At 44.8% G+C, this 19,342-nt stretch overlaps 1 protein-coding gene across 4 annotated transcripts in view; it reads right to left on the reverse strand.

The window, feature by feature from the left end:
• Window positions 1-277: 277 nt before the first annotated feature.
• The window catches only part of NVL (nuclear VCP like), a 106,396-nt gene continuing 87,331 nt past the window's right edge, over window positions 278-19,342 (reverse strand). For all 4 annotated transcript variants that reach the window (XR_012433525.1, XM_005540948.4, XM_065542498.1 and 1 more), the window contains 4 exons: window positions 10,447-10,523; window positions 6,041-6,129; window positions 3,798-3,868; window positions 278-576 (listed from right to left, as the gene is read on the reverse strand). Coding sequence is in view for 3 of the 4 variants with exons in the window: in XM_005540948.4 (XP_005541005.2) it covers window positions 532-576; window positions 3,798-3,868; window positions 6,041-6,129; window positions 10,447-10,523 (282 nt within the window). In the remaining variant the exon portion in view is untranslated. The remainder of the gene's footprint in view (window positions 577-3,797; window positions 3,869-6,040; window positions 6,130-10,446; window positions 10,524-19,342) is intronic.

Here is a 19,342-nt window from a genome sequence, read left to right on the forward strand (position 1 = left end):
CGCTTGCCCACCACTAACCTCCCACTGTACGTCCTGGTTCCTAACAGGAGACAGATAGGTACCGGTCTCCAACCTGGGGATAGGGACCTGTTTTAAAGGCCATTATCAGGACAACTAGAGAAACTTGAATGGAGGAGGACTGAATGGAGATGGCAGCGATGTTTCCATGTATTAATTTCCTGACTTTGATGAAGGGTTATGTAGGAGATGGTTGCAGAGGGCGGGGAAGGAGTTCTGTGTACCTTTTCTGTATAGTCAAAATAGTTCAAAGTAAAAGTTTTATTTGAAAAATGTAACAGTCATTTTATTTCAGCAGTTTAAAAATTTTCCTTTTCTTAAAGAGGAAGAAGGCATTTTCACACAAGGCTGGCCAGATGGGAAGAATCTTCAGCTTCAGCTTGGCCTCATTCACTTGAAAATAAAATATTTACATGAGGCCGCACCTGTGTCCAGCTGAAAGCAGGTCCTTCAGAGCGTGTGGGGGATTCTCTGCCAGCTTGATGGGCTCCTCTAAGCCAGCTGCTGGAGACGTCACCGGCTGAGGGACTCCTGCAAACGTTCATACATGATTTGATCCTGTAAGGAGGGAGAACACAGAATACAGAGCCCATCACTGCTTGCTATGGGCTGAATGGTGCCCCCCAAAATTCACATGCTGCAGTCCTCACCGCAGGACCTCAGAATGTGATTCTAACTGGAGAGAGAGGGTCTTGGTAGAGGAGACTGGATTAAAATGAGGTCATACAGGTGGACTCTTATCCAATATGACTGGTGTCCTTACAAAAAGAGGGGATTAGGGCACAGGAGGGAAGAGCATGTGCACACGCTGGGAGGAGACAGCTGTCAGTGAGGACAAAGGCTCTAGAAGAACCAACCCTGCCCAATACTCTCCAGAACTGTGAGAAAATAAATTTTCCATTTTTTAAGCCACCCAGTCTGTGGTACTTTGTCATAGTAGCTCTTGCTGACTAATTTACTATTAAAGAGAGGTGACATTTTACTTTCCTGCATCTAAATCCTAATCTAAGTCCTATACATGCTTCTTTCCACAGGGGACTCCCATGACTCTCACAATTGTTGACTGAAGTTTTCCTAAAATATCAGGTCAAAAGATTCTTATGTCTATCTAATTAGTGAAGAAAGCACAATTCTAAACTACACTGAATCCAGATGGAAAGGAGGCAAAAGCAGAAGCTTCTCTTTTTGAGACAGAGTCTCTGTTGTCCAGGCTGGAGTGCAGTGGCGCAATCTCGGCTCACTGCAATCTCTGCCTCCCAGGTTCAAGGGATTCCACTGCCTCAGTCTCCTGAGTAGCTGGGACTACAGGTGTGCACCACCATGCCTGGCAAAGTTTTTGTACTTTAGTAGAGATGGGGTTTCTTTTCTTTTTTTTTTTATACTTTAAGTTCTAGGGTACATGTGCACAACATGCAGGTTTGTTACATATATATACATGTAAAATGTTGGTGTGCTGCAACATGAGCCACTGTGCCAGGCCGGGAAAGTAGAAGCTTCTTACACTATATTACTGTTCATAAGAAATTGCCAGAATGGGCCGGGCGCGGTGGCTCAGGCCTGTAATCCCTGCACTTTTGGAGGCCGAGATGGGCGGATCATGAGGTCAGGAGATTGAGACCATCCTGGCTAACACGGTGAAACCCCGTCTCTACTAAAAATACAAAAAAATTAGCCAGGCGTGGTGGCGGGCGTCTGTAGTCCCAGCTACTCAGGAGGCTGAGGCAGGAGAGTGGTGTGAACCTGGGAGGCAGAGCTGGCAGTGAGCAGAGATCGCACCACTGCACTCCAGCCTGGGTGACAGAGCGAGACACCGTCTCAAAAAAAAAAAAAAAAAGAAATTGCCAGAATGTTTTCCAGTGTGGTTTATCTACATTTTCAGCAACAATGTGTAAGAGTTCCAGGCCAGGCTTGGTGGCTCACACCTGTAACCCAGTACTTTGGGAGGCTGAGGCAGGTGAATCACCTGAGGTTGGGAGTTGGAGACCGGCCTGAACAACATGAAGAAACCCTTTCTCTACTAAAAATACAAAAAATCAGCCGGGCATGGTGGCGCATGCCTGTAATCCCAGCTACTCAGGAGGCTGAGGCAGGAGAATAGCTTGAACCCAGGAGGCGGAGGTTGTGGTGAGTTGCGATCATGCCATTGCACTCCAGCCTGGGCAACAAGAGCAAAACTCTTGTCTCAAAAACAAAAAAAAAAAAGTTCCAGCTGTTTCATATCCTTGCCACTATTTAGTGTTGCCAGTCTTTTAAATTTTAGTCATTGTGGTAGGTGTGTAGTAGAATCTCACTGTGGTCAAATTAAATTTTTTTTTTTTTTTTTTTTTGAGACTGAGTCTTGATCTGTCGCCTAGGCTGGCATGCAGTGGTACGATCTTGGCTCATTGCAACCTCTGCCTCCCAGGTTCAAGTGATTCTTCTGCCTCAGCCTCCCAAGTAGCTAGGACTACAGGTGTGCACCACCACACCCAGCTAATTTTTGTATTTTTAGTAGAGATGGGATTTCACTATATTGGCCAGGTTGGTCTCGAACTCCTGACTTCGTGATCTGCCCACCTCAGCCTCCCAAAGTGCCAGGATTACAGGTGTGAGCCACCACGCCTGGCAAATTAACATTTTAAATATTGGGTGGCAATTCCACTCCTGTGTATTTATCCCAAAGAAATACTTGAAGTGTGTTTTTCTTCTGTGTTTGTTTGTTTTTGAGACAAGGCTTTGTTCTGTAACTGAGGCTGGAGTACAATGGTGTGATCGTGGCTCAATGTAGCCTCAACCTCCTGGGCTCAAGTAATCCTTCTGCCTCAACCTCCTAAGTAGCTGGGACTATAGGGGCATGCCACCATGTCTGGCTAAGTTTTAATTTTTTTTGTAGAGACAGGGTCTCACCATGTTTCCCAGGCTGATCTTGAACTCCTAGGCTCCAGCCATTCTCCCACCTCTGCCTCCTGAGTAGCTGAGATAACAGGCATGGGCCACTGTGCCCAGCTCCAGAGTGATTTTTTTTAACCCTTCTCCCACCTATGGTGAAGATGTTTTTATTTCCCTGAAATGTATGGGTAAGTCCCTGTGGCTTAGTTTGGGTACAGTCTAGCTCCAAGAAATACAAAGCCATGGCCGGGCGCGGTGGCTCAAGCCTGTAATCCCAGCACTTTGGGAGGCCGAGACGGGCGGATCACGAGGTCGGGAGATCGAGACCATCCTGGCTAACACGGTGAAACCCCGTCTCTACTAAAAAAATACAAAAAACTAGCCGGGCGAGGTGGCGGGCGCCTGTAGTCCCAGCTACTCGGGAGGCTGAGGCAGGAGAATGGCGGGAACCCGGGAGGCGGAGCTTGCAGTGAGCTGAGATCTGGCCACTGCACTCCAGCCTGGGCGACAGAGCGAGACTCTGTCTCAAAAAAAAAAAAAAAAAAAAAAATACAAACCCATTTGTCAAAAAGGGTAGAGTAGGTCAAAGATACTTGAATTAGATGATTAAAAATTCTGAGATTGTGGAGGCATAAGAGGTCATTCTCTCTCTGAATAAATAGTTGTTAGAGAATCTAGTTAGGAAAACTGTGCTCCAGTCCCTAAGAAACATATAAAATTAAAATCTCTCAAGAACATTCTCACAAAGGCAATTATTTTGCTTGTTTTCAGATCAAAATGAACCATGTAATTTATTTTTTTAGGAAGTAGAAGTAGTATACAAAACAATCTGTAAAAGAGTTTAATTCATGAGGTCATATCTACTGGTCTAAAATTCTAGTTTCTTTTATACATTTAACAGCATTGCTTACCTTTTTTGATATAGATGATCTTACTTTCTTGAAAGCTTCTTCAAAATGCTTATGACTAATCTTGAGTTCACCTATGGAGCAAATGCACAAATATACACATCTCAGTATGGTATGCTAACCGACTTAGAACTTAACTTCCTCTGAAAGACTTTGAAGTTGGCCGGGCGCGGTGGCTCAAGCCTGTAATCCCAGCACTTTGGGAGGCCGAGACGGGCGGATCACGAGGTCAGGAGATCGAGACCATCCTGGCTAACCCAGTGAAACCCCCGTCTCTACTAAAAAAGAAAATACAAAAAACTAGCCAGGCGAGGTGGTGGGCGCCTGTAGTCCCAGCTACTTGGGAGGCTGAGGCAGGAGAATGGCGTGAACCTGGGAGGCGGAGCTTGCAGTGAGCTGAGATCCGGCCACTGCACTCCAGCTTGGGCGACAGAGCGAGACTCCGTCTCAAAAAAAAATAAAAAAAAAAGAAAGACTTCGAAGCTTTCAAGGGGTCCACTAAAGAGATCAGTGTTGAGATGGGCTCTATTCTTTTTCAGAACAGTATTCTAGCCAGATATATTCTGCTCGTCAGATTTTAATCCAAAACCACCCAAAGAGACCTGCCACTCATAAGTTGGTACTTTTTGTAGGTCTCTTTGCATTGTTTAACTTAATGGTGATGTTTATGAAGAAGAACCAGAATTACTCAGATAATTCAAATAAATTTAACTGGGAATAGAATGTAGGATTCCATAGTATTAATATTTAAGAGTATGCAACACACAATGAGATCTTATGGAACCATAATATCATAGAATATTTTATATATAAAATATCTCAGCACTGGATTAGAAGGGAGCTTTAGGTCGGGTGTGGTGGCTCAGGCTTATAATCCCAGCACTTTGGGAGGCCGAGGTGGGTGGATAATGAGATGAGTTTGAGACCAGCCTGACCAATATGGTGAAACCCCGTTTCTACTAAAAATATAAAAAAAAATTAACTGGGTGTGGTGGCACACGCCTGCAATCCCAGTTACTCGGGAGACTGAGGCAGGAGAATCGCTTGAACCAGGAGGTGGAGGTTGCAGTGAGCCAGATCGTGGCACTGCACTCCAGCCTGGGCGACAGAGCAAGACTCCATGTCCGGAAAAAAAAAAAAAAGAGACAGGGTTTTGCTCTGTCACTCAGGCTGGAGTGCAGTGGTGCAATCATAGCTCATTGCAGCCTCAAACTCCTGGGCCTCACTCTCCCAAGAAGTTAGGACTATAGGCATGTACCACCATGCCAGTTTAATTTTTTAAATTTTTTATAGAGATGGCGTCTTGGTTTTTCTTTTTTTTTTTTTTTTTTTTTTGAGACGGAGTCTCGCTCTGTCGCCCAGGCTGGAGTGCAGTGGCGCGATCTCGGCTCACTGCAAGCTCCGCCTCCCGGGTTCACGCCATTCTCCTGCCTCAGCCTCCCGAGTAGCTGGGACTACAGGCGCCCACAACCGTGCCCGGCTAATTTTTTGTATTTTTAGTAGAGACGGGGTTTCACCGTGGTCTCGATCTCCTGACCTTGTGATCCGCCCGCCTCGGCCTCCCAAAGTGCTGGGATTACAGGCGTGAGCCACCGCGCCCGGCCGGCATCTTGGTTTTTCATGCAGGCTGCTCTCAAACTCCTGGGCTCAAGCAATCCTCCTGCCTCAGCTTCCCAAAGTGCTGGGATTACAGATGTGAGTCACCACACACAGCAGACAATTTTTTTTCCGCATATGCACTCAAATAGCAAAATTAAAGACACTGTCAAATGTGAAGGATGGTGCAAAGCTGTTGAGATGACCCCAAAGCATCACATAATACAATACACAGAGTTTGTATTTTGAAAGGAAAGTCTCAATATATGGAAAGTTATTCTAAATTTCACTTATCTTCTGTATTTTCTAAGATCTCCAATTTAGGCCGCATTTTAACAGGTAAGTAGATATCACCTTAGCAAAAGAATAAGGTTTTCCAGAATTGATACGCAGCCCAAACTCATGATGAAGACAGTGAATGGATCCATTTGCCTATAGGGACAGTACTCTTTATTAGAGCAGTACTAAATAACTTTGCTATTATTATAATTGTCAGCAACAGAGGTTACCTAATATTTTAGAACAGATTCTAACAGTCTCATTAGAAAAACGTTAGCTTTAGTATCATAGATAATAGACACTAGAAAATGGTCATTTTCCAGGGCAACAGTATCATAATCAGAATTGAGAGATTCTGGAGAGAATCGTACCTTTTTCATTTCCACTCTTCTGTCTTGCCATTTCCTGTCTTAGGGCACAGATAGAAGCTTCTCTTACCAAAGCAGAGAGATCTGCGCCCCTACAATAAAATAATAGTGATTTATATTCCTAGATACTGCAAAATCCCAAAAAAAACCCATATAAGTCATATATTAAATAATGAGGAAAGAAAGCGACCAATAAAGATGAGAAATAAATTGATTATGAATCAGTAGGAAAGAGCTCTTAGCTTTTTTTTTTTTTTTTTTGAGACGGAGTCTCGCTCTGTCGCCCAGGCTGGAGTGCAGTGGCCGGATCTCAGCTCACTGCAAGCTCCGCCTCCCGGGTCTACGCCATTCTCCTGCCTCAGCCTCCCGAGTAGCTGGGACTACAGGCGCCCGCCACCTCGCCCGGCTAGTTTTTTGTATTTTTTTAGTAGAGACGGGGTTTCACCGTGTTAGCCAGGCTAGTCTCGATCTCCTGACCTCGTGATCCACCCGTCTCGGCCTCCCAAAGTGCTGGGATTACGGGCTTGAGCCACCGCGCCCGGCCCGCCTTTTTTTTGGGGGGGGGAGACGGAGTCTCGCTCTGCAGCCCAGGCTGGAGTGCCCTGGCGTGATCTCGGCTCCCTGCAAGCACCGCCTTCCGGGTTCATGCCATTCTCCTGCTTCAGCCTCCCGAGTAGCTGGGACTACAGGCGCCCGCCACCACGCCTGGCTAACTTTTTGTAGTTTTAGTAGAGACAGGGTTTCACCGTGTTACCCAGGATGGTCTCGATCTCCTGACCTCGTGATCTGCCCGCCTCAGCCTCCCAAAGTGCTGGGATTACAGGCGTGAACCACCGCGTCCAGCCTGCTCTTAGCTTTTACGTAAGATATTTCTAGGCCAGGTGCAGTGGCTCACGCCACTTAGGTGGGAGAATCACTTGAGCCCGAGAGGTGGAGGTTGCAGTGAGCCAAGATCGCACCACTGCACTGCAGCCTGGGCGACAGAGTGAGACTCTGTCCCAATTAAAAAACAAAAACAAAAACAAAAAACTAAACTCAAGAGGAAAGGAAATGATGGAGGAAACAATACAATGCATAAAAGGCTAAAGTGCTGACTAGCATATTCATGTATTACATAAGGTCTAAAGTAAGCTTATTAAAAAGTCATTTATGGGCTGAGCGCAGTGGGTCCTGCCTGTAATTCCAGCACTTTGGGAGGTGGAGATGGCAGAATTGCTTGAGTCTGGGAGGCATAGGCTATAGTGAGCCTGGGTGACAGAGTGAGACCCTGTCTCAAAAAAACCCCAAAAAAGTCACTTACGGCTCCAAGTTCAGAAGGGAAAAATACAAACCCTGGAAAGTCTTTAATGCAGCTGACTCAAGTTAAAACTGAATGAACACATCATAAGTTACTTAAAATATGACAAATACAAACAGGCCTTCACTTATTTAATTATTTCATGTAATAATATGCTGAGTCAGCACAGTTCTAAGTTAAATGAAAGACACTCATGCTGACTGGAGTTTCACTACTTTACAGCTGAAACAGGATTCTTAGAGATTCTTTGAGAAAGAGTTTGAATTTGGGGATAAAAACCTCACTTCTATTATTCAGAAGTCTTGGAAAGAAAAGATGAAAACAAAAAATGAATTTTTTTAAAAAAACCTCATCTCTGGACATCAAACTTATTATATAATGTTGATAATCCCCATACTATATAATTTTTTTTTTTTTTTTTTTTTTTTTTTGAGATGGAGTCTCGCTCTGTTACCTAGGCTGGAGTGCAGTGGCACAATCTTGGCTCAATGCAACCTCCGTGTCCTGGGTTTGAGTGATTCTCTTGCCTCAGACACATACTATATAAAAGTAAAGACCCACAGAGCTTAAATTTTTAACTGAATCTGGTGTTTTGTTGGCTAAATGTTAGGGTTATAACATTATTTAATAATCACATGCCCGCTGGGGTATTCATTCCTTCCCCCAGTATGAAATCTAACATTGGTGGAGACATCATTAACTAACGCAAACTGACAGCTAAAGACTGTAGTGGTGTAGTATCTCTCAAACTGTGATTATAGTGGCAAGAAAATCCAAAATGTACACCATTCAACTTTAGCCCTAACCCCTTCACAGACTGACAGCCTACTTGGTATATCCAAAAGATTTAGACCAGGGCAAGTTCTGCCACCAAAACCACCTCTGTTACTGAAAATCTTTTCAGATTTGAGCACTTAAAGCTGTTATTATTATTATTTTTTGTAGAGACGGGGTCTTACTATGTTGCCCAGGCTGGTCTCGAACTTCTGGCCTCAAACAGTCTGCCCGCCTTGGCCTCCTAAAGGGCTAGGATTACAGCTGTGAGCCACTGCTCCCACCCTTAAAGCAGTAAACTACTCAAGAAGTAGTCCCCTAAGCAGTAAGGTCATTTCTTTATTTTTAATTTAATTTAATTTTTTTTTTATTTTATTTATTTATTTTTTTGAGACGGAGTCTGGCTCTGTCACCCAGGCTGGAGTGCAGTGGCGCGATCTCGGCTCACTGCAAGCTCCCTCCCGGGTTCACGCCATTCTCCTGCCTCAGCCTCCCGAGTAGCCGGGACTACAGGCGCCCGCCACCTCGCCTGGCTAGTTTTTTGTATTTTTTAGTAGAGACGGGGTTTCACCGTGTTAGCCAGGATGGTCTCGATCTCCTGACCTCGTGATCCGCCCGTCTCGGCCTCCCAAAGTGCTGGGATTACAGGCTTGAGCCACCGCGCCCGGCCTAATTTTATTTATTTATTTATTTTTGAGATGGAGTCTTGCTCTGTTGCCCAGGCTGGAGTGCACTGACACGATCTCAGCTCACTGCAACCTCCACCCCCTGGGTTCAAGCAATTCTCCTGTCTTGGCCTCCCTAGTAGCTGGGATTACAGGCATGCGCTACCATGCCCGGCTAATTTTTGTATTTTTAGTGGAGACAAGGTTTCACCATGTTGGCCAGGCTTGTCTCCAATTCCTGAACTCACGTGATCTACCCACCTCGGCCTCCCAAAGTGCTTGGATTACAGGCGTTGAGCCACCGTGCCTGGCCACATCATTTAAATAAAGACTGGTATGGATTTGATTCCCAACTAGGGGGTGAGGCACATCCTATTTAACGGAAGGTAGGGGCATTTACATCTGTATCTCACCACCCCTCCTGATGAAGGGTGATGAATTTCTCTTCATTGAGAATCACTGCTACATTAGAAGGACATAATAGGGGAAAAAAGGGCCGGGCATGGTGGCTCACACCTGTGATCCCAGCAGTTTGGGAGGCTGAGGCGTGAGGGACTACTTAAGCTCAGAGTTCATGACAAGCCTGGGCAATATGGCAAGACCCCATAACTACAAAAATTTTTTAAAAAAATTAGCTGGGCATGGTGGCGTGCACCTGTAGTCCCAGCTATCCGGGAGGCTGAGGTCAGAGGATTGTTTCTCAACAAAGGAAGTAAAGGGGCCGGGCGCGGTGGCTCAAGCCTGTAATCCCAGCACTTTGGGAGGCCGAGACGGGCGGATCACGAGGTCAGGAGATCGAGACCATCCTGGTTAATACGGTGAAACCCCATCTCTACTAAAAAGTACAAAAAACTAGCCGGGCAAGGTGGTGGGCGCCTGTAGTCCCAGCTACTTGGGAGGCTGAGGCAGGAGAATGGCGTGAACCCGGGAGGTGGAGCTTGCAGTGAGCTGAGATCTGGCCACTGCACTCCAGCCTGGGCGACAGAGCGAGACTCCGTCTCAAAAAAAAAAAAAAAACCAAGGAAGTAAAGGAAGTAAAGGCTACAGTGAGCCATGATCATGCCACTGTACTCCAGCCTGGGTGAAAGAGGGAAACCCTGTCTGGAAAAAAAAAAAAGAAAGAAACAAAACAAAAAGCCATAGGGGGTAGTGTCTCTGTTAGTTAAACTCTGTGTACCCAAGTTGGGAAAATTAACAAACAAATTTACTTCAAAACACATGAAGAAAAACTAACAACTGTAACAACCACAAACATAGGAAGGAAGAAGGCAGAAATGTCAGATTTCCTGATGTTACTACAGGCTATGTGGAGGTAAAAAGGTGTGCAGTGAAAATGCATCCTGAGGGCTGGAAAATGTGGCAATTGTAGATTAGTCTCTTTTAAATGCTGACGCACCAGTACGATTTGTAAAGGATAGCAATGCTGGTTAGGGTAGGTTAAGTACCAAGAGTCAACATATGAAAGGACTCCCCTGTTCCCGGGAATTCCTTCAGAGCCTCCAAATGTGCAGTCTCTTCTCTAAGAAGGGAGATGCCAGACACTTTATATGCTTCATGGGATACCTCATTTAATCCTCCCAACAATCTGCTGAGGTGAGCATCATCACACCTCATTTTATAGATGAGGAAATTGAACCCCAGAGAGTGAATTGACTTAAGATTTAAACACTTACGTATAGCAATCACAGCGAAGGTCACCAGCAATTGCTTCCAAATTTACATCTGCATCCAGTGGTGGTTTGGTACCATTCTAAGTAAGAGAGAAAAATGATTTTTCATTGAAGTTTTAAAGACCATGCCAGGCGTGGTGGCTCATGCTTGTAATCCCAGCACTTTGGGAGGCCGAGATGGGCGGATCACGAGGTCAGGAGATCGAGACCATCCTCGCTAACACGGTGAAACCCCGTCTCTACTAAAAAAAAAATACAAAAAACTAGCCGGGCAAGGTGGCGGCCGCCTGCCTCAGGAGGCTGAGGCAGGAGAATGGTGTGAACCCGGGAGGCGGAGCTTGCCGTGAGCTGAGATCCGGCCACTGCACTCCAGCCTGGGCGACAGAGCGAGACTCCGTCTCAAAAAAAAAAAAAAAAAAATTAGCCGGGCGTTATGGTACACACCTGTAGTCCCAGCTACTCAGGAGGCTGAGGCATGAGAACTGCTTAAGCCCTGGAGGTGGAGGTTATAGTGAGCAGAGATCACGTCACTGCACTCCAGCCTGGGCGACAGAGTGAGACTGAGTCTCAAAATAAAGATAAAGACCATATTCATCTACATAATAGCTTCTTAATAACGGCTGTTTGACTAAATGAGTATAACTGACTTCCAGACCAGTGCTGTTAAGATTTATACAAATTTCAATGTTGAGAAATGAGGCTAAGAAGCAGATTCCAAACTTGAGAAAGCTAAAGGCAAACAATTTATGCTCCTGAAGTTTGAGGAATTTGTGTACAGTTGCAGCAAATACTAAGCATCAACAAGAATGAAAGCCAGCACCTCGATCTTTCCCAAGGTGAAGAAACACATTTCCTTTCCAGCTTAAATATGGCAAATACTTAAGCAATGCTTAGTGTTGGTGTGAGGCTGGCTAGGACGGGAGAAATAATACTGAACCTGGCCAGGAGAGAAGGAGCAGTATTTGCTCTATAATAAAAGCACAAAGTCCTCTGAGCTCAGTATATTCTTTCTTAATCATTTATCTAACACTCAATCCTGATTTTGGTGCCAATTCCCCTTCAGCTCATTTCAAGAGACATTAGCAATGACAAGTATGTTGCAACTTAGAACTCAGAATTTCTCATGAGACTGGATGTAGAGAAAACAAACCAACCCAGAGTTTTAACACTTAACCCAGTACCTTGCTTGCATACATTATGTTTAATAATATTTTTAGTGACAAACTGCAGAGGCAAACAAAACGAGCTTTGTCTTTTCCCCAGGGTCTTGCTCTGTCGCCCAGGCAGGAGTGCAGTGGAACAACCACAACAGACTTGACCTCCTGGGCACAAGAGATCCTTCTACCTCAGCCTCTGGAGGAGCTGGAACTACATGCCACCATGCCTGGCTAGGCCTGAGCCAAGATCGCACCACTGCACTCCTGAGTAGCTAGGACTACAGGTGCATGCCACCATGCCTGGCTAATTTTTTGTATTTTTAGTAGAAACGGGGTTTGGCCAGGCTGGTCTCAAACTCCTAGCCTCAGGTGATCTGCTCACCTCAGCCTCCCGAAGTGCTGGGATTACCGGTGTGAGCTACCAGGTCTGCTTTTTTTTGGAGATGGGGTCTTGCTATGTTGCCTAGGCTTGTCTCAAACTCCTGGCCTCAAGCAATTCTCCTGCCCCAGCCTCCCAAAATGCTGGGATTACAGACATAAGCCACTGCACCCAATCAAAACAGTTTTTAATTATTTAAAATGTGTGACAGTTAGATGGTAAGCTTATGAGTATTTGCTTATTATTCTGATTCATAACTTACATATACATTGCATATGTTCTTTCCTGTGTAGCAAATATTATATTATTAAATAACTATTTTAAGAAGAAACATTGCCGGGCGCGGCAGCTCGCACCTGTAATCCCAGCACTTTGAGAGGCCGAGGAGGGCGAATCACCTGAGGTCAGGAGTTTGAGACCAGCCTGGCCAACGTGGTGAAACCCTGTCTCTACTGAAACAAAAATTAGCTGGGCATGGTGGCGTGTGCCTGTAATCACAGCTACTCAGAAGGCTGAGACAGGAGAATCACTGGAACCCGGGAGGTGGAGGCTGCAGTGAGCTGAGATCATACCACTGCACTCCAGCCTGGGTGATGGAGACTTGGTCTCAAAACAAAAAAAAAAAAGAAAAGAAGAAACACACACAAAAGTGAATAAACACAAGCCATTAAGCTTTTCTCTTTTTTTTTCTTTGAGACAGAGTCTGGCTCTGTCACCCAGGTTGAAGTGCAGTGGCGCAATCCTGGCTTACTGCAACCTCCACCTCCCGGGCTCAAGCGATCCTCCCACCTCAGCCTCTTGGGTAGCTGGGACTACAGGCACCCACTACCACACCTGGCTAATTTTTGTATTTTTTGTAGAGATGGGGTTTCACGATGTTGCCCAGACTGATCTCAAACTCCTCAGCTCAGGTGATCTGCCCACCTTGGCCTCCCAAAGTGCTGGGATTACAGGTGTGGGCCACAGCACCTGCCCAGTAGGCTTTTCTTAGTGTAAAGCGTCAGCCTGGCAAAGTGCTCCAGGCACAGGGTTCGGTGACCTGGCTGAGAGGACTGGAGTTGCCGGCCTTGTGCACTAGTTACCTGTTGCTCTGCCCACACTCACATACCAGCCTCTTACTGCATCCCTGCAGGGCATATTCAAGAACTGCATAAATTATACATCTGTTAGTTGCTATCACTAAATAAAATGGACATGTTATCTACCACAGGTTCAAGAAACAGTTAATTTCCCATTCAATCCATTTTGACCTGGGACCCAAACTATGATCTTAGGCAAACAACCTTGTGCTTTTTCCTCTGAGTAGTAAAACTAAAGGGTCAGAATGTAGGATTGCTAAGCATCTTTTAGTGTGAACAATTTTCAACTGAGTCAGGATAGTGGTCAATCCTGGGGGCAGGTAGGAGTGGGTAGTGACTGGAAGCAGAAGGGCAGCTTTTGTAGATGTGGGAATGTTCTATTTTATTGTGGCAAAACATACAAAAAACTGACCATTTCAACCATTTTTCAGTGTACAGGTCAGTGGCATTAAGTCCATCCGCATTGTTGTATCACCCCTATCCAGCTCCAGAACTTTTCTATCTTCCCAAAAGAAAACAATGCATCCATTAAACAGTAACTCCTCATTCCTCCTGCCCCCGCCTCCCAATCCCTGGCAGTCACCATTCTACTTCATAATTCTATGAATTAGACTTGGAGTGTTCTCTTTCTTGATCTAGAGACTTTGTTTGTAACAATTCATGGAGCTGGACATTTACGACTTTTTAATTTTTTTTCTTGACTCTCTAAATCTACTTTACATTTACCACTTTTCTGTAGGTGTATCACACTTCAGTAAAAAGAGCTAAAAAGTGGAAATAACACTGGACGAGGAATTGGAAAACCTGAGTTTTAAAGTTCAGATTTGCAACTGAATGGCCTTTATGGAAGTTTGTTAACTTTATTATTTATTTAATATTTTTGATAATAAGAAACCAGTATCTTATCTCCAGATGAGTATATACAATTTTGTGCTATATTTGAGAGGGAAGGGGGGCATCAGTGAACATATAATAGTGATTTCTTAAAATGAAGACTAGCATAGACTTTCTTGCTATGGTGGTGCGCTGCCACATTAGGTAGGAGCCCTTATTAGGTGCTTTCTGTGATTTTAAGAATCTGTCAACTTACCTCAACTGTCACACTGTCACATTAGCTGTACGGATCTTCCCTAAGGACACTCCACGTGCTGTTAGACAATCTAATCTCAAACTATCTAGTGTCCTGTTTTAATCAAAAGCTCAATTATAGGAAGACAATTATTTTATACTTCTCAATATCTAAATTCTACCCTTGGATTAAGCCGGACCTCCACGAGGTCCTGTGCACTCTCAGAGTGCATTTCTTGGACCTTCATCAAATTGTGTTTAATGAACTGGCTTTGAGTAATACCCTCAGTTTATATTAAGAAAACGACAAGCCTCAGTCCCAAGAGGCTTATTGTGTTTATGTCAGAAATATTATTAAAGACATTGTGCATCACATCTTAGTGTTCTCTTTGTGAGGACTCAGAGGAATTTTTCTTTTTTGTGTCTCGCTCTGTTGCCAGGCTGGAGTGCAGTGGTGCAATCTCGGTTCACTGCAACCTCCGCCTCCCAGGTTCAAGTGATTCTCCTGCCTCAGCCCCCTGAGTAGCTGAGATTACAGGCATGCGCCACCACAATGGATAATTTTTGTATTTTAGTAGAGATGGGGTTTCACCATATTGGTCAGGCTGGTCTGAAACTCCTGACCTCGTGATCTGCCTGCCTCGTGATCCACCTGCCTCAGCTTCCCAAAGTGCTGGGATTACAGGTGTGAGCCACAGTGCCCAGCAGAGGAGGAATTTTTCTCACATTTGCATAGTGGGAGCAATTGTCAGCTTTCTATTCTTAGCATACCCTTTGTTTAAGAAAAATCTTTTGTGAAAGAAAGCTCAGTATATAAAGGAACACAATAAATAAATGAGGTGGGGTATGAGCTTAAGAAAATGAATTCATTGTTATACATTTAGATACTCTCAGAAGTTTCCTAATTCTTAGAAGATTAAACCTTTAGAAAAATAATTTCAAATACCCTCGAAAGAAAGTAACAAACTGTCCTCCTTTTTTTTTTTTTTGAGACGGAGTCTCGCTCTGTCGCCCAGGCTGGAGTGTAGTGGCTGGATCTCAGCTCACTGCAAGCTCCGCCTCCCGGGTTCATGTCATTCTCCCGCCTCAGCCTCCCGAGCAGCTGGGACTACAGGTGCCCGCCACCTCGCCTGGCTAGTTTTTTGTATTTTTAGTAGAGACGGGGTTTCACCGTGTTAGCCAGGATGGTCTCTATCTCCTGACCTTGTGATCCGCCCGTCTCGGCCTCCCAAAGTGCTGGGATTACAGGCTTGAGCCACAGCGCCCGGCCTTTTTTTTTTTTTTTTTTTTGAGACAGAGTCTCACCCTGTGGCCCAGGCTAAAGTGCGATGGAGTGATCTCGGCTCACTGCAAGCTCCCCCTCCCGGGTTCAAGAGATTCTTCTCCCTCAGCCTACCAAGTAGCTGGGATTACAGATGTGCACTACCATGCCCAGCTAATTTTTTGTATGTTTAGTAGAGATGGGTTTCACCATGTTGGCCAGGCTGGTCTCTGATCTTGTGATCCACCCACCTTGGCCTTCCAAAGTGCTGGGATTACAGGCACGAGCCACCACGCTCAGCCAAACTCTCCTTTTTTTGAGGGCATGAGGTGTACTCTACCTAGGATACCTCCAAAAGTTTCTATAGCAACATTACTTTCTAATTAGTAGAAATAAGGGCTACGGAATCTTTGGATCATTGAAATCTAACTATTCTTTCATTGAAATATGGTAATCTTTCCGACTTATAGTAAGAACTAAAATGAATTCTATTTATTCTCAAGTGAGAGCAAATGAGAAGAATTTTATTTTATTTTATTATTATTTTTTTTGAGATGGAGTCTTGCTCGTCGCCCAGGCTGGAGTGCAGTGGTGCGATATCAGCTCACTGCGAGCTCCACCTCCCGGGTTCACGCCATTCTCCTGCCTCAGCCTCCCGAGTAGCTGGGACAACAGGCGCCCGTCACCATGCCCGGTTAACTGTTTGTATTTTTTAGTAGAGAAGGGGTTTCACTGTGTTAGCCAGGATGGTCTTGATCTCCTGACCTCGTGATCCGCCCGTCTCGGCCTCCCAAAGTGCTGGGATTACAGGCGTGAGCCACCACGCCCGGCGAGAAGAATTTTAAATGGCATAATAAAGAGCTTATAAAACAAAATATGAGTATTTCAGAAAACCATTTATTGAAATGGTACTAGGATATCAAGTATTTAGAAGCTTAAACTAATTTGTTTTTTCTTTATGCCATTTTCTCTTAATAATGTTATATTACAATAATACTATATTATTTTTTAATAAAGGCCTTAATGGAAATCTCAAATAATTTGGTAACTACAGAAAGCTAAGCTAAAGGAATTATTAGAAAAAGAAGGAAAACAGTCTCTTAAGGAAATTATAGGCCAGGCGTGGTGACTCATGCCTGTAATCCCAGCACTCTGGGAGGCCAAGGCGGGCAGATCACCTGAGGTCAAGAGTTCGAGACCAGCCTAGGCAACATGGTGAAACCCTGTGTCTACTAAAAATACTGGTGTAGGCTGGGTGCGGTGGCTCATGCCTGTAATCCCAGCACTTTGGGAGGTCGAGGCAGGTGGATCACCTGAGTTCAGGAGTTTGAGACTAGCCTGGCCAACATGGTGAAACACCATCTCTACTAAAATACAAAACTTAGCCGGGTGTGGTGGCAGGTGCCCATAATCCCAGCTACTCAGGACACTGAGGCAGGAGAATTGCTTGAACCCAGGAGGCAGAGGTTGCAGTGAGCCGAGATCACACCACTGCTACGGAACAAGAGCGAGACATTGTCTCAAAAAACAAAAACAAAAACAAAAACAAAAACAAAAACAAACAGGTGTGGTGGCAGGTGCCTATAACCCCAGCTATTTAGGAGGCTGTGGCAGGAGAATCACTTGAACCTGGGAGGCAGAGGTTGCAGTGAGCCAAGATCACACCATTGCACTCTAGCCTGGGCATCAAGAGCAAAACTCCGTCTCAAAGGAAAAAAAAAAGAGTTATCCCACAAATATTGTATGATTCTACTTGTATGAGGTACCTAGTAATAGGCAAAGTACAGAGACAGAAAGTAGAATGGTGGTTGCCAGGGGCTAAGGAAGAAGGAATGGGCAGTTTATGTTTAATGGGGACGGAGTTTCAGTTTGGGAAGCTGAAAAAGTTCTGGAGATGAGTAGTGGTGATGGTTGCACAACAATGTGAATGTACTTACTGCCACAGAAATATACACTTAAAAATGGCGAAAATGATAAATTTTATGTTATATATCTATAGCATTTTACTAAAATTTGAAAAAAGTTATGGCTTATTTACACTGATATTTTCCTATAAATCTTTTTTTTTTCTTTGAGACGGAGTCTCGCTCTGTCGCCCAGGCTGGAGTGCAGTGGCGCGATCTCGGCTCACTGCAACCTCTGCCTCCCGGGCTCACGCCATTCTCCTGCCTCAGCCTCCCGAGCAGTTGGGACTACAGGCGCCTGCCACCACGCCCGGCTGATTTTTTTGTATTTTTAGTAGAGACGGGGTTTCACCGTGTTTGCCAGGATGGTCTCGATCTCCTGACCTCGTGATCCTCCTGCCTCAGCCTCCCAAAGTGCTGGGATTACAAGCGTGAGCCACTGTGCCCGGCCGATATTTTCCTATAATTCTTATTAAGCATTATATGTTATGAAATACTCAGGTTCAAAAAGTAATTCAAGACATGCTACTACTTTTATTTTAACAAATATTTTCATTTGGTCATACAAATCTATTTTTTTTTTTTGGAGATGGAGTCTCACTCTGTGTCCAGGTTGGAATGCAATGGCATGATCTCACTTCACTGGATTTACACCATCCTCCTGCCTCAGCCTTCTGAGTAGCTGGGACTATAGGCACACGCCACCATGCCTGGTCAATTTTGGTATTTTCAGTAGAGAAGGGGTTTCACCATACTGGTCAAGCTGGTCTCAAACTCCTGACCTCAGGTGATCCACCCACCTCGGCCTCCCAAAGTGCTGGGATTACAGGCGTGAGCCACCATGCCCAACCAACTTTATTCTTAAATCTATTCTTAATTACATATCAGAGTTTAGAATCATTAATGCTTTCTTGTTTTGTTTTGTTTTGAGACGGAGTTTCGCTCTTCTTGCCTAGGCTAGAGTGCAATGGTGCAATCTCAGCTCACTGCAACCTCTGCCTCCTGGGTTCAAGCGATTCTCCTGTCTCAGCCTCCTGAGTAGCTTAGTACCCACCACCATGCCTGGCTAATTTTTTTTGGTATTTTTAGTAGAAATGGGGTTTCACCATGTTGGCCAGGCTAGTCTCGAACTCCTGACCTCATGATCCACCCACCTTAGCCTCCCAAAGTGCTGGGATTATAGGCGTGAGCCACTGTACCTGGCCCACTCACTCTTCTTTTATGAAACTTAGATCCCAAAAGATACGAAGAAGTTGCTTTGACCCACAAATTTTTTTCAGACTTTTAAGAACAGGACTAAACATCTTTATTCTAATCTCTTTATAATATTTCAGATGTTAATAGGAGAAAGAGAAAACTGTATATAAAACAATCTGGGAAATTAAAGTCAAAAGCCAGCAAACTGAAATAGAAAGGGTAAACATTAAAAATGCCAATTTTCCTCACTTTGTTGACTTACAAACAACATACATGGGCAGGAAGTCTACCTTGTGACTTCTTCCCTCTGAGATTAGATATTGTGCTTCCTCTTCCTCTCACTCTGCCCTGCTTTAGCCATCAACAAAGTTTTTTAAACAAAAACACTCATGACCTCTGAAGGATGAGGTTAAGATAAGGATGTGAAATTGCAGTGCTAATAGCCCTCTTGAGAGGGCACCAGGCCGACGCAGGCAGACAGGGCACAGGGAGGCTGCATGTGGGTCCTGCTCCTGGGCAGCTCTGCCCAATAAGGTTCCAAGTCTTAGAACAGGACACAGTAAGAATTGAAGCAAAAATGCACTCTCAAGACAAAGAGAATAAACTAACAAAAGCCCTTCTGCCGTTGGCACAGACAGAGGCTGAGGACTGACTATGCAGCAGTCTAAACCACAATCTACAAAAGTTGCTTTTGGACAGGCAAGGTGGCTCACGCCTGTAATCCCAACACTTTGAGAGGCCAAGGTGGGCAGATCACAAAGTCAGGAGTTCCAGACCAGCCTGGCCAACATGGTGAAACCTCATTTCCCTAAAAATACAAAAATTAGCCAGGTGTGGTGGCACGTGTCTATAAT

This window comes from Macaca fascicularis, chromosome 1 (genome assembly GCF_037993035.2).
Source record: "Macaca fascicularis isolate 582-1 chromosome 1, T2T-MFA8v1.1".
Classification (NCBI taxonomy): Eukaryota; Metazoa; Chordata; class Mammalia; order Primates; family Cercopithecidae; genus Macaca; species Macaca fascicularis.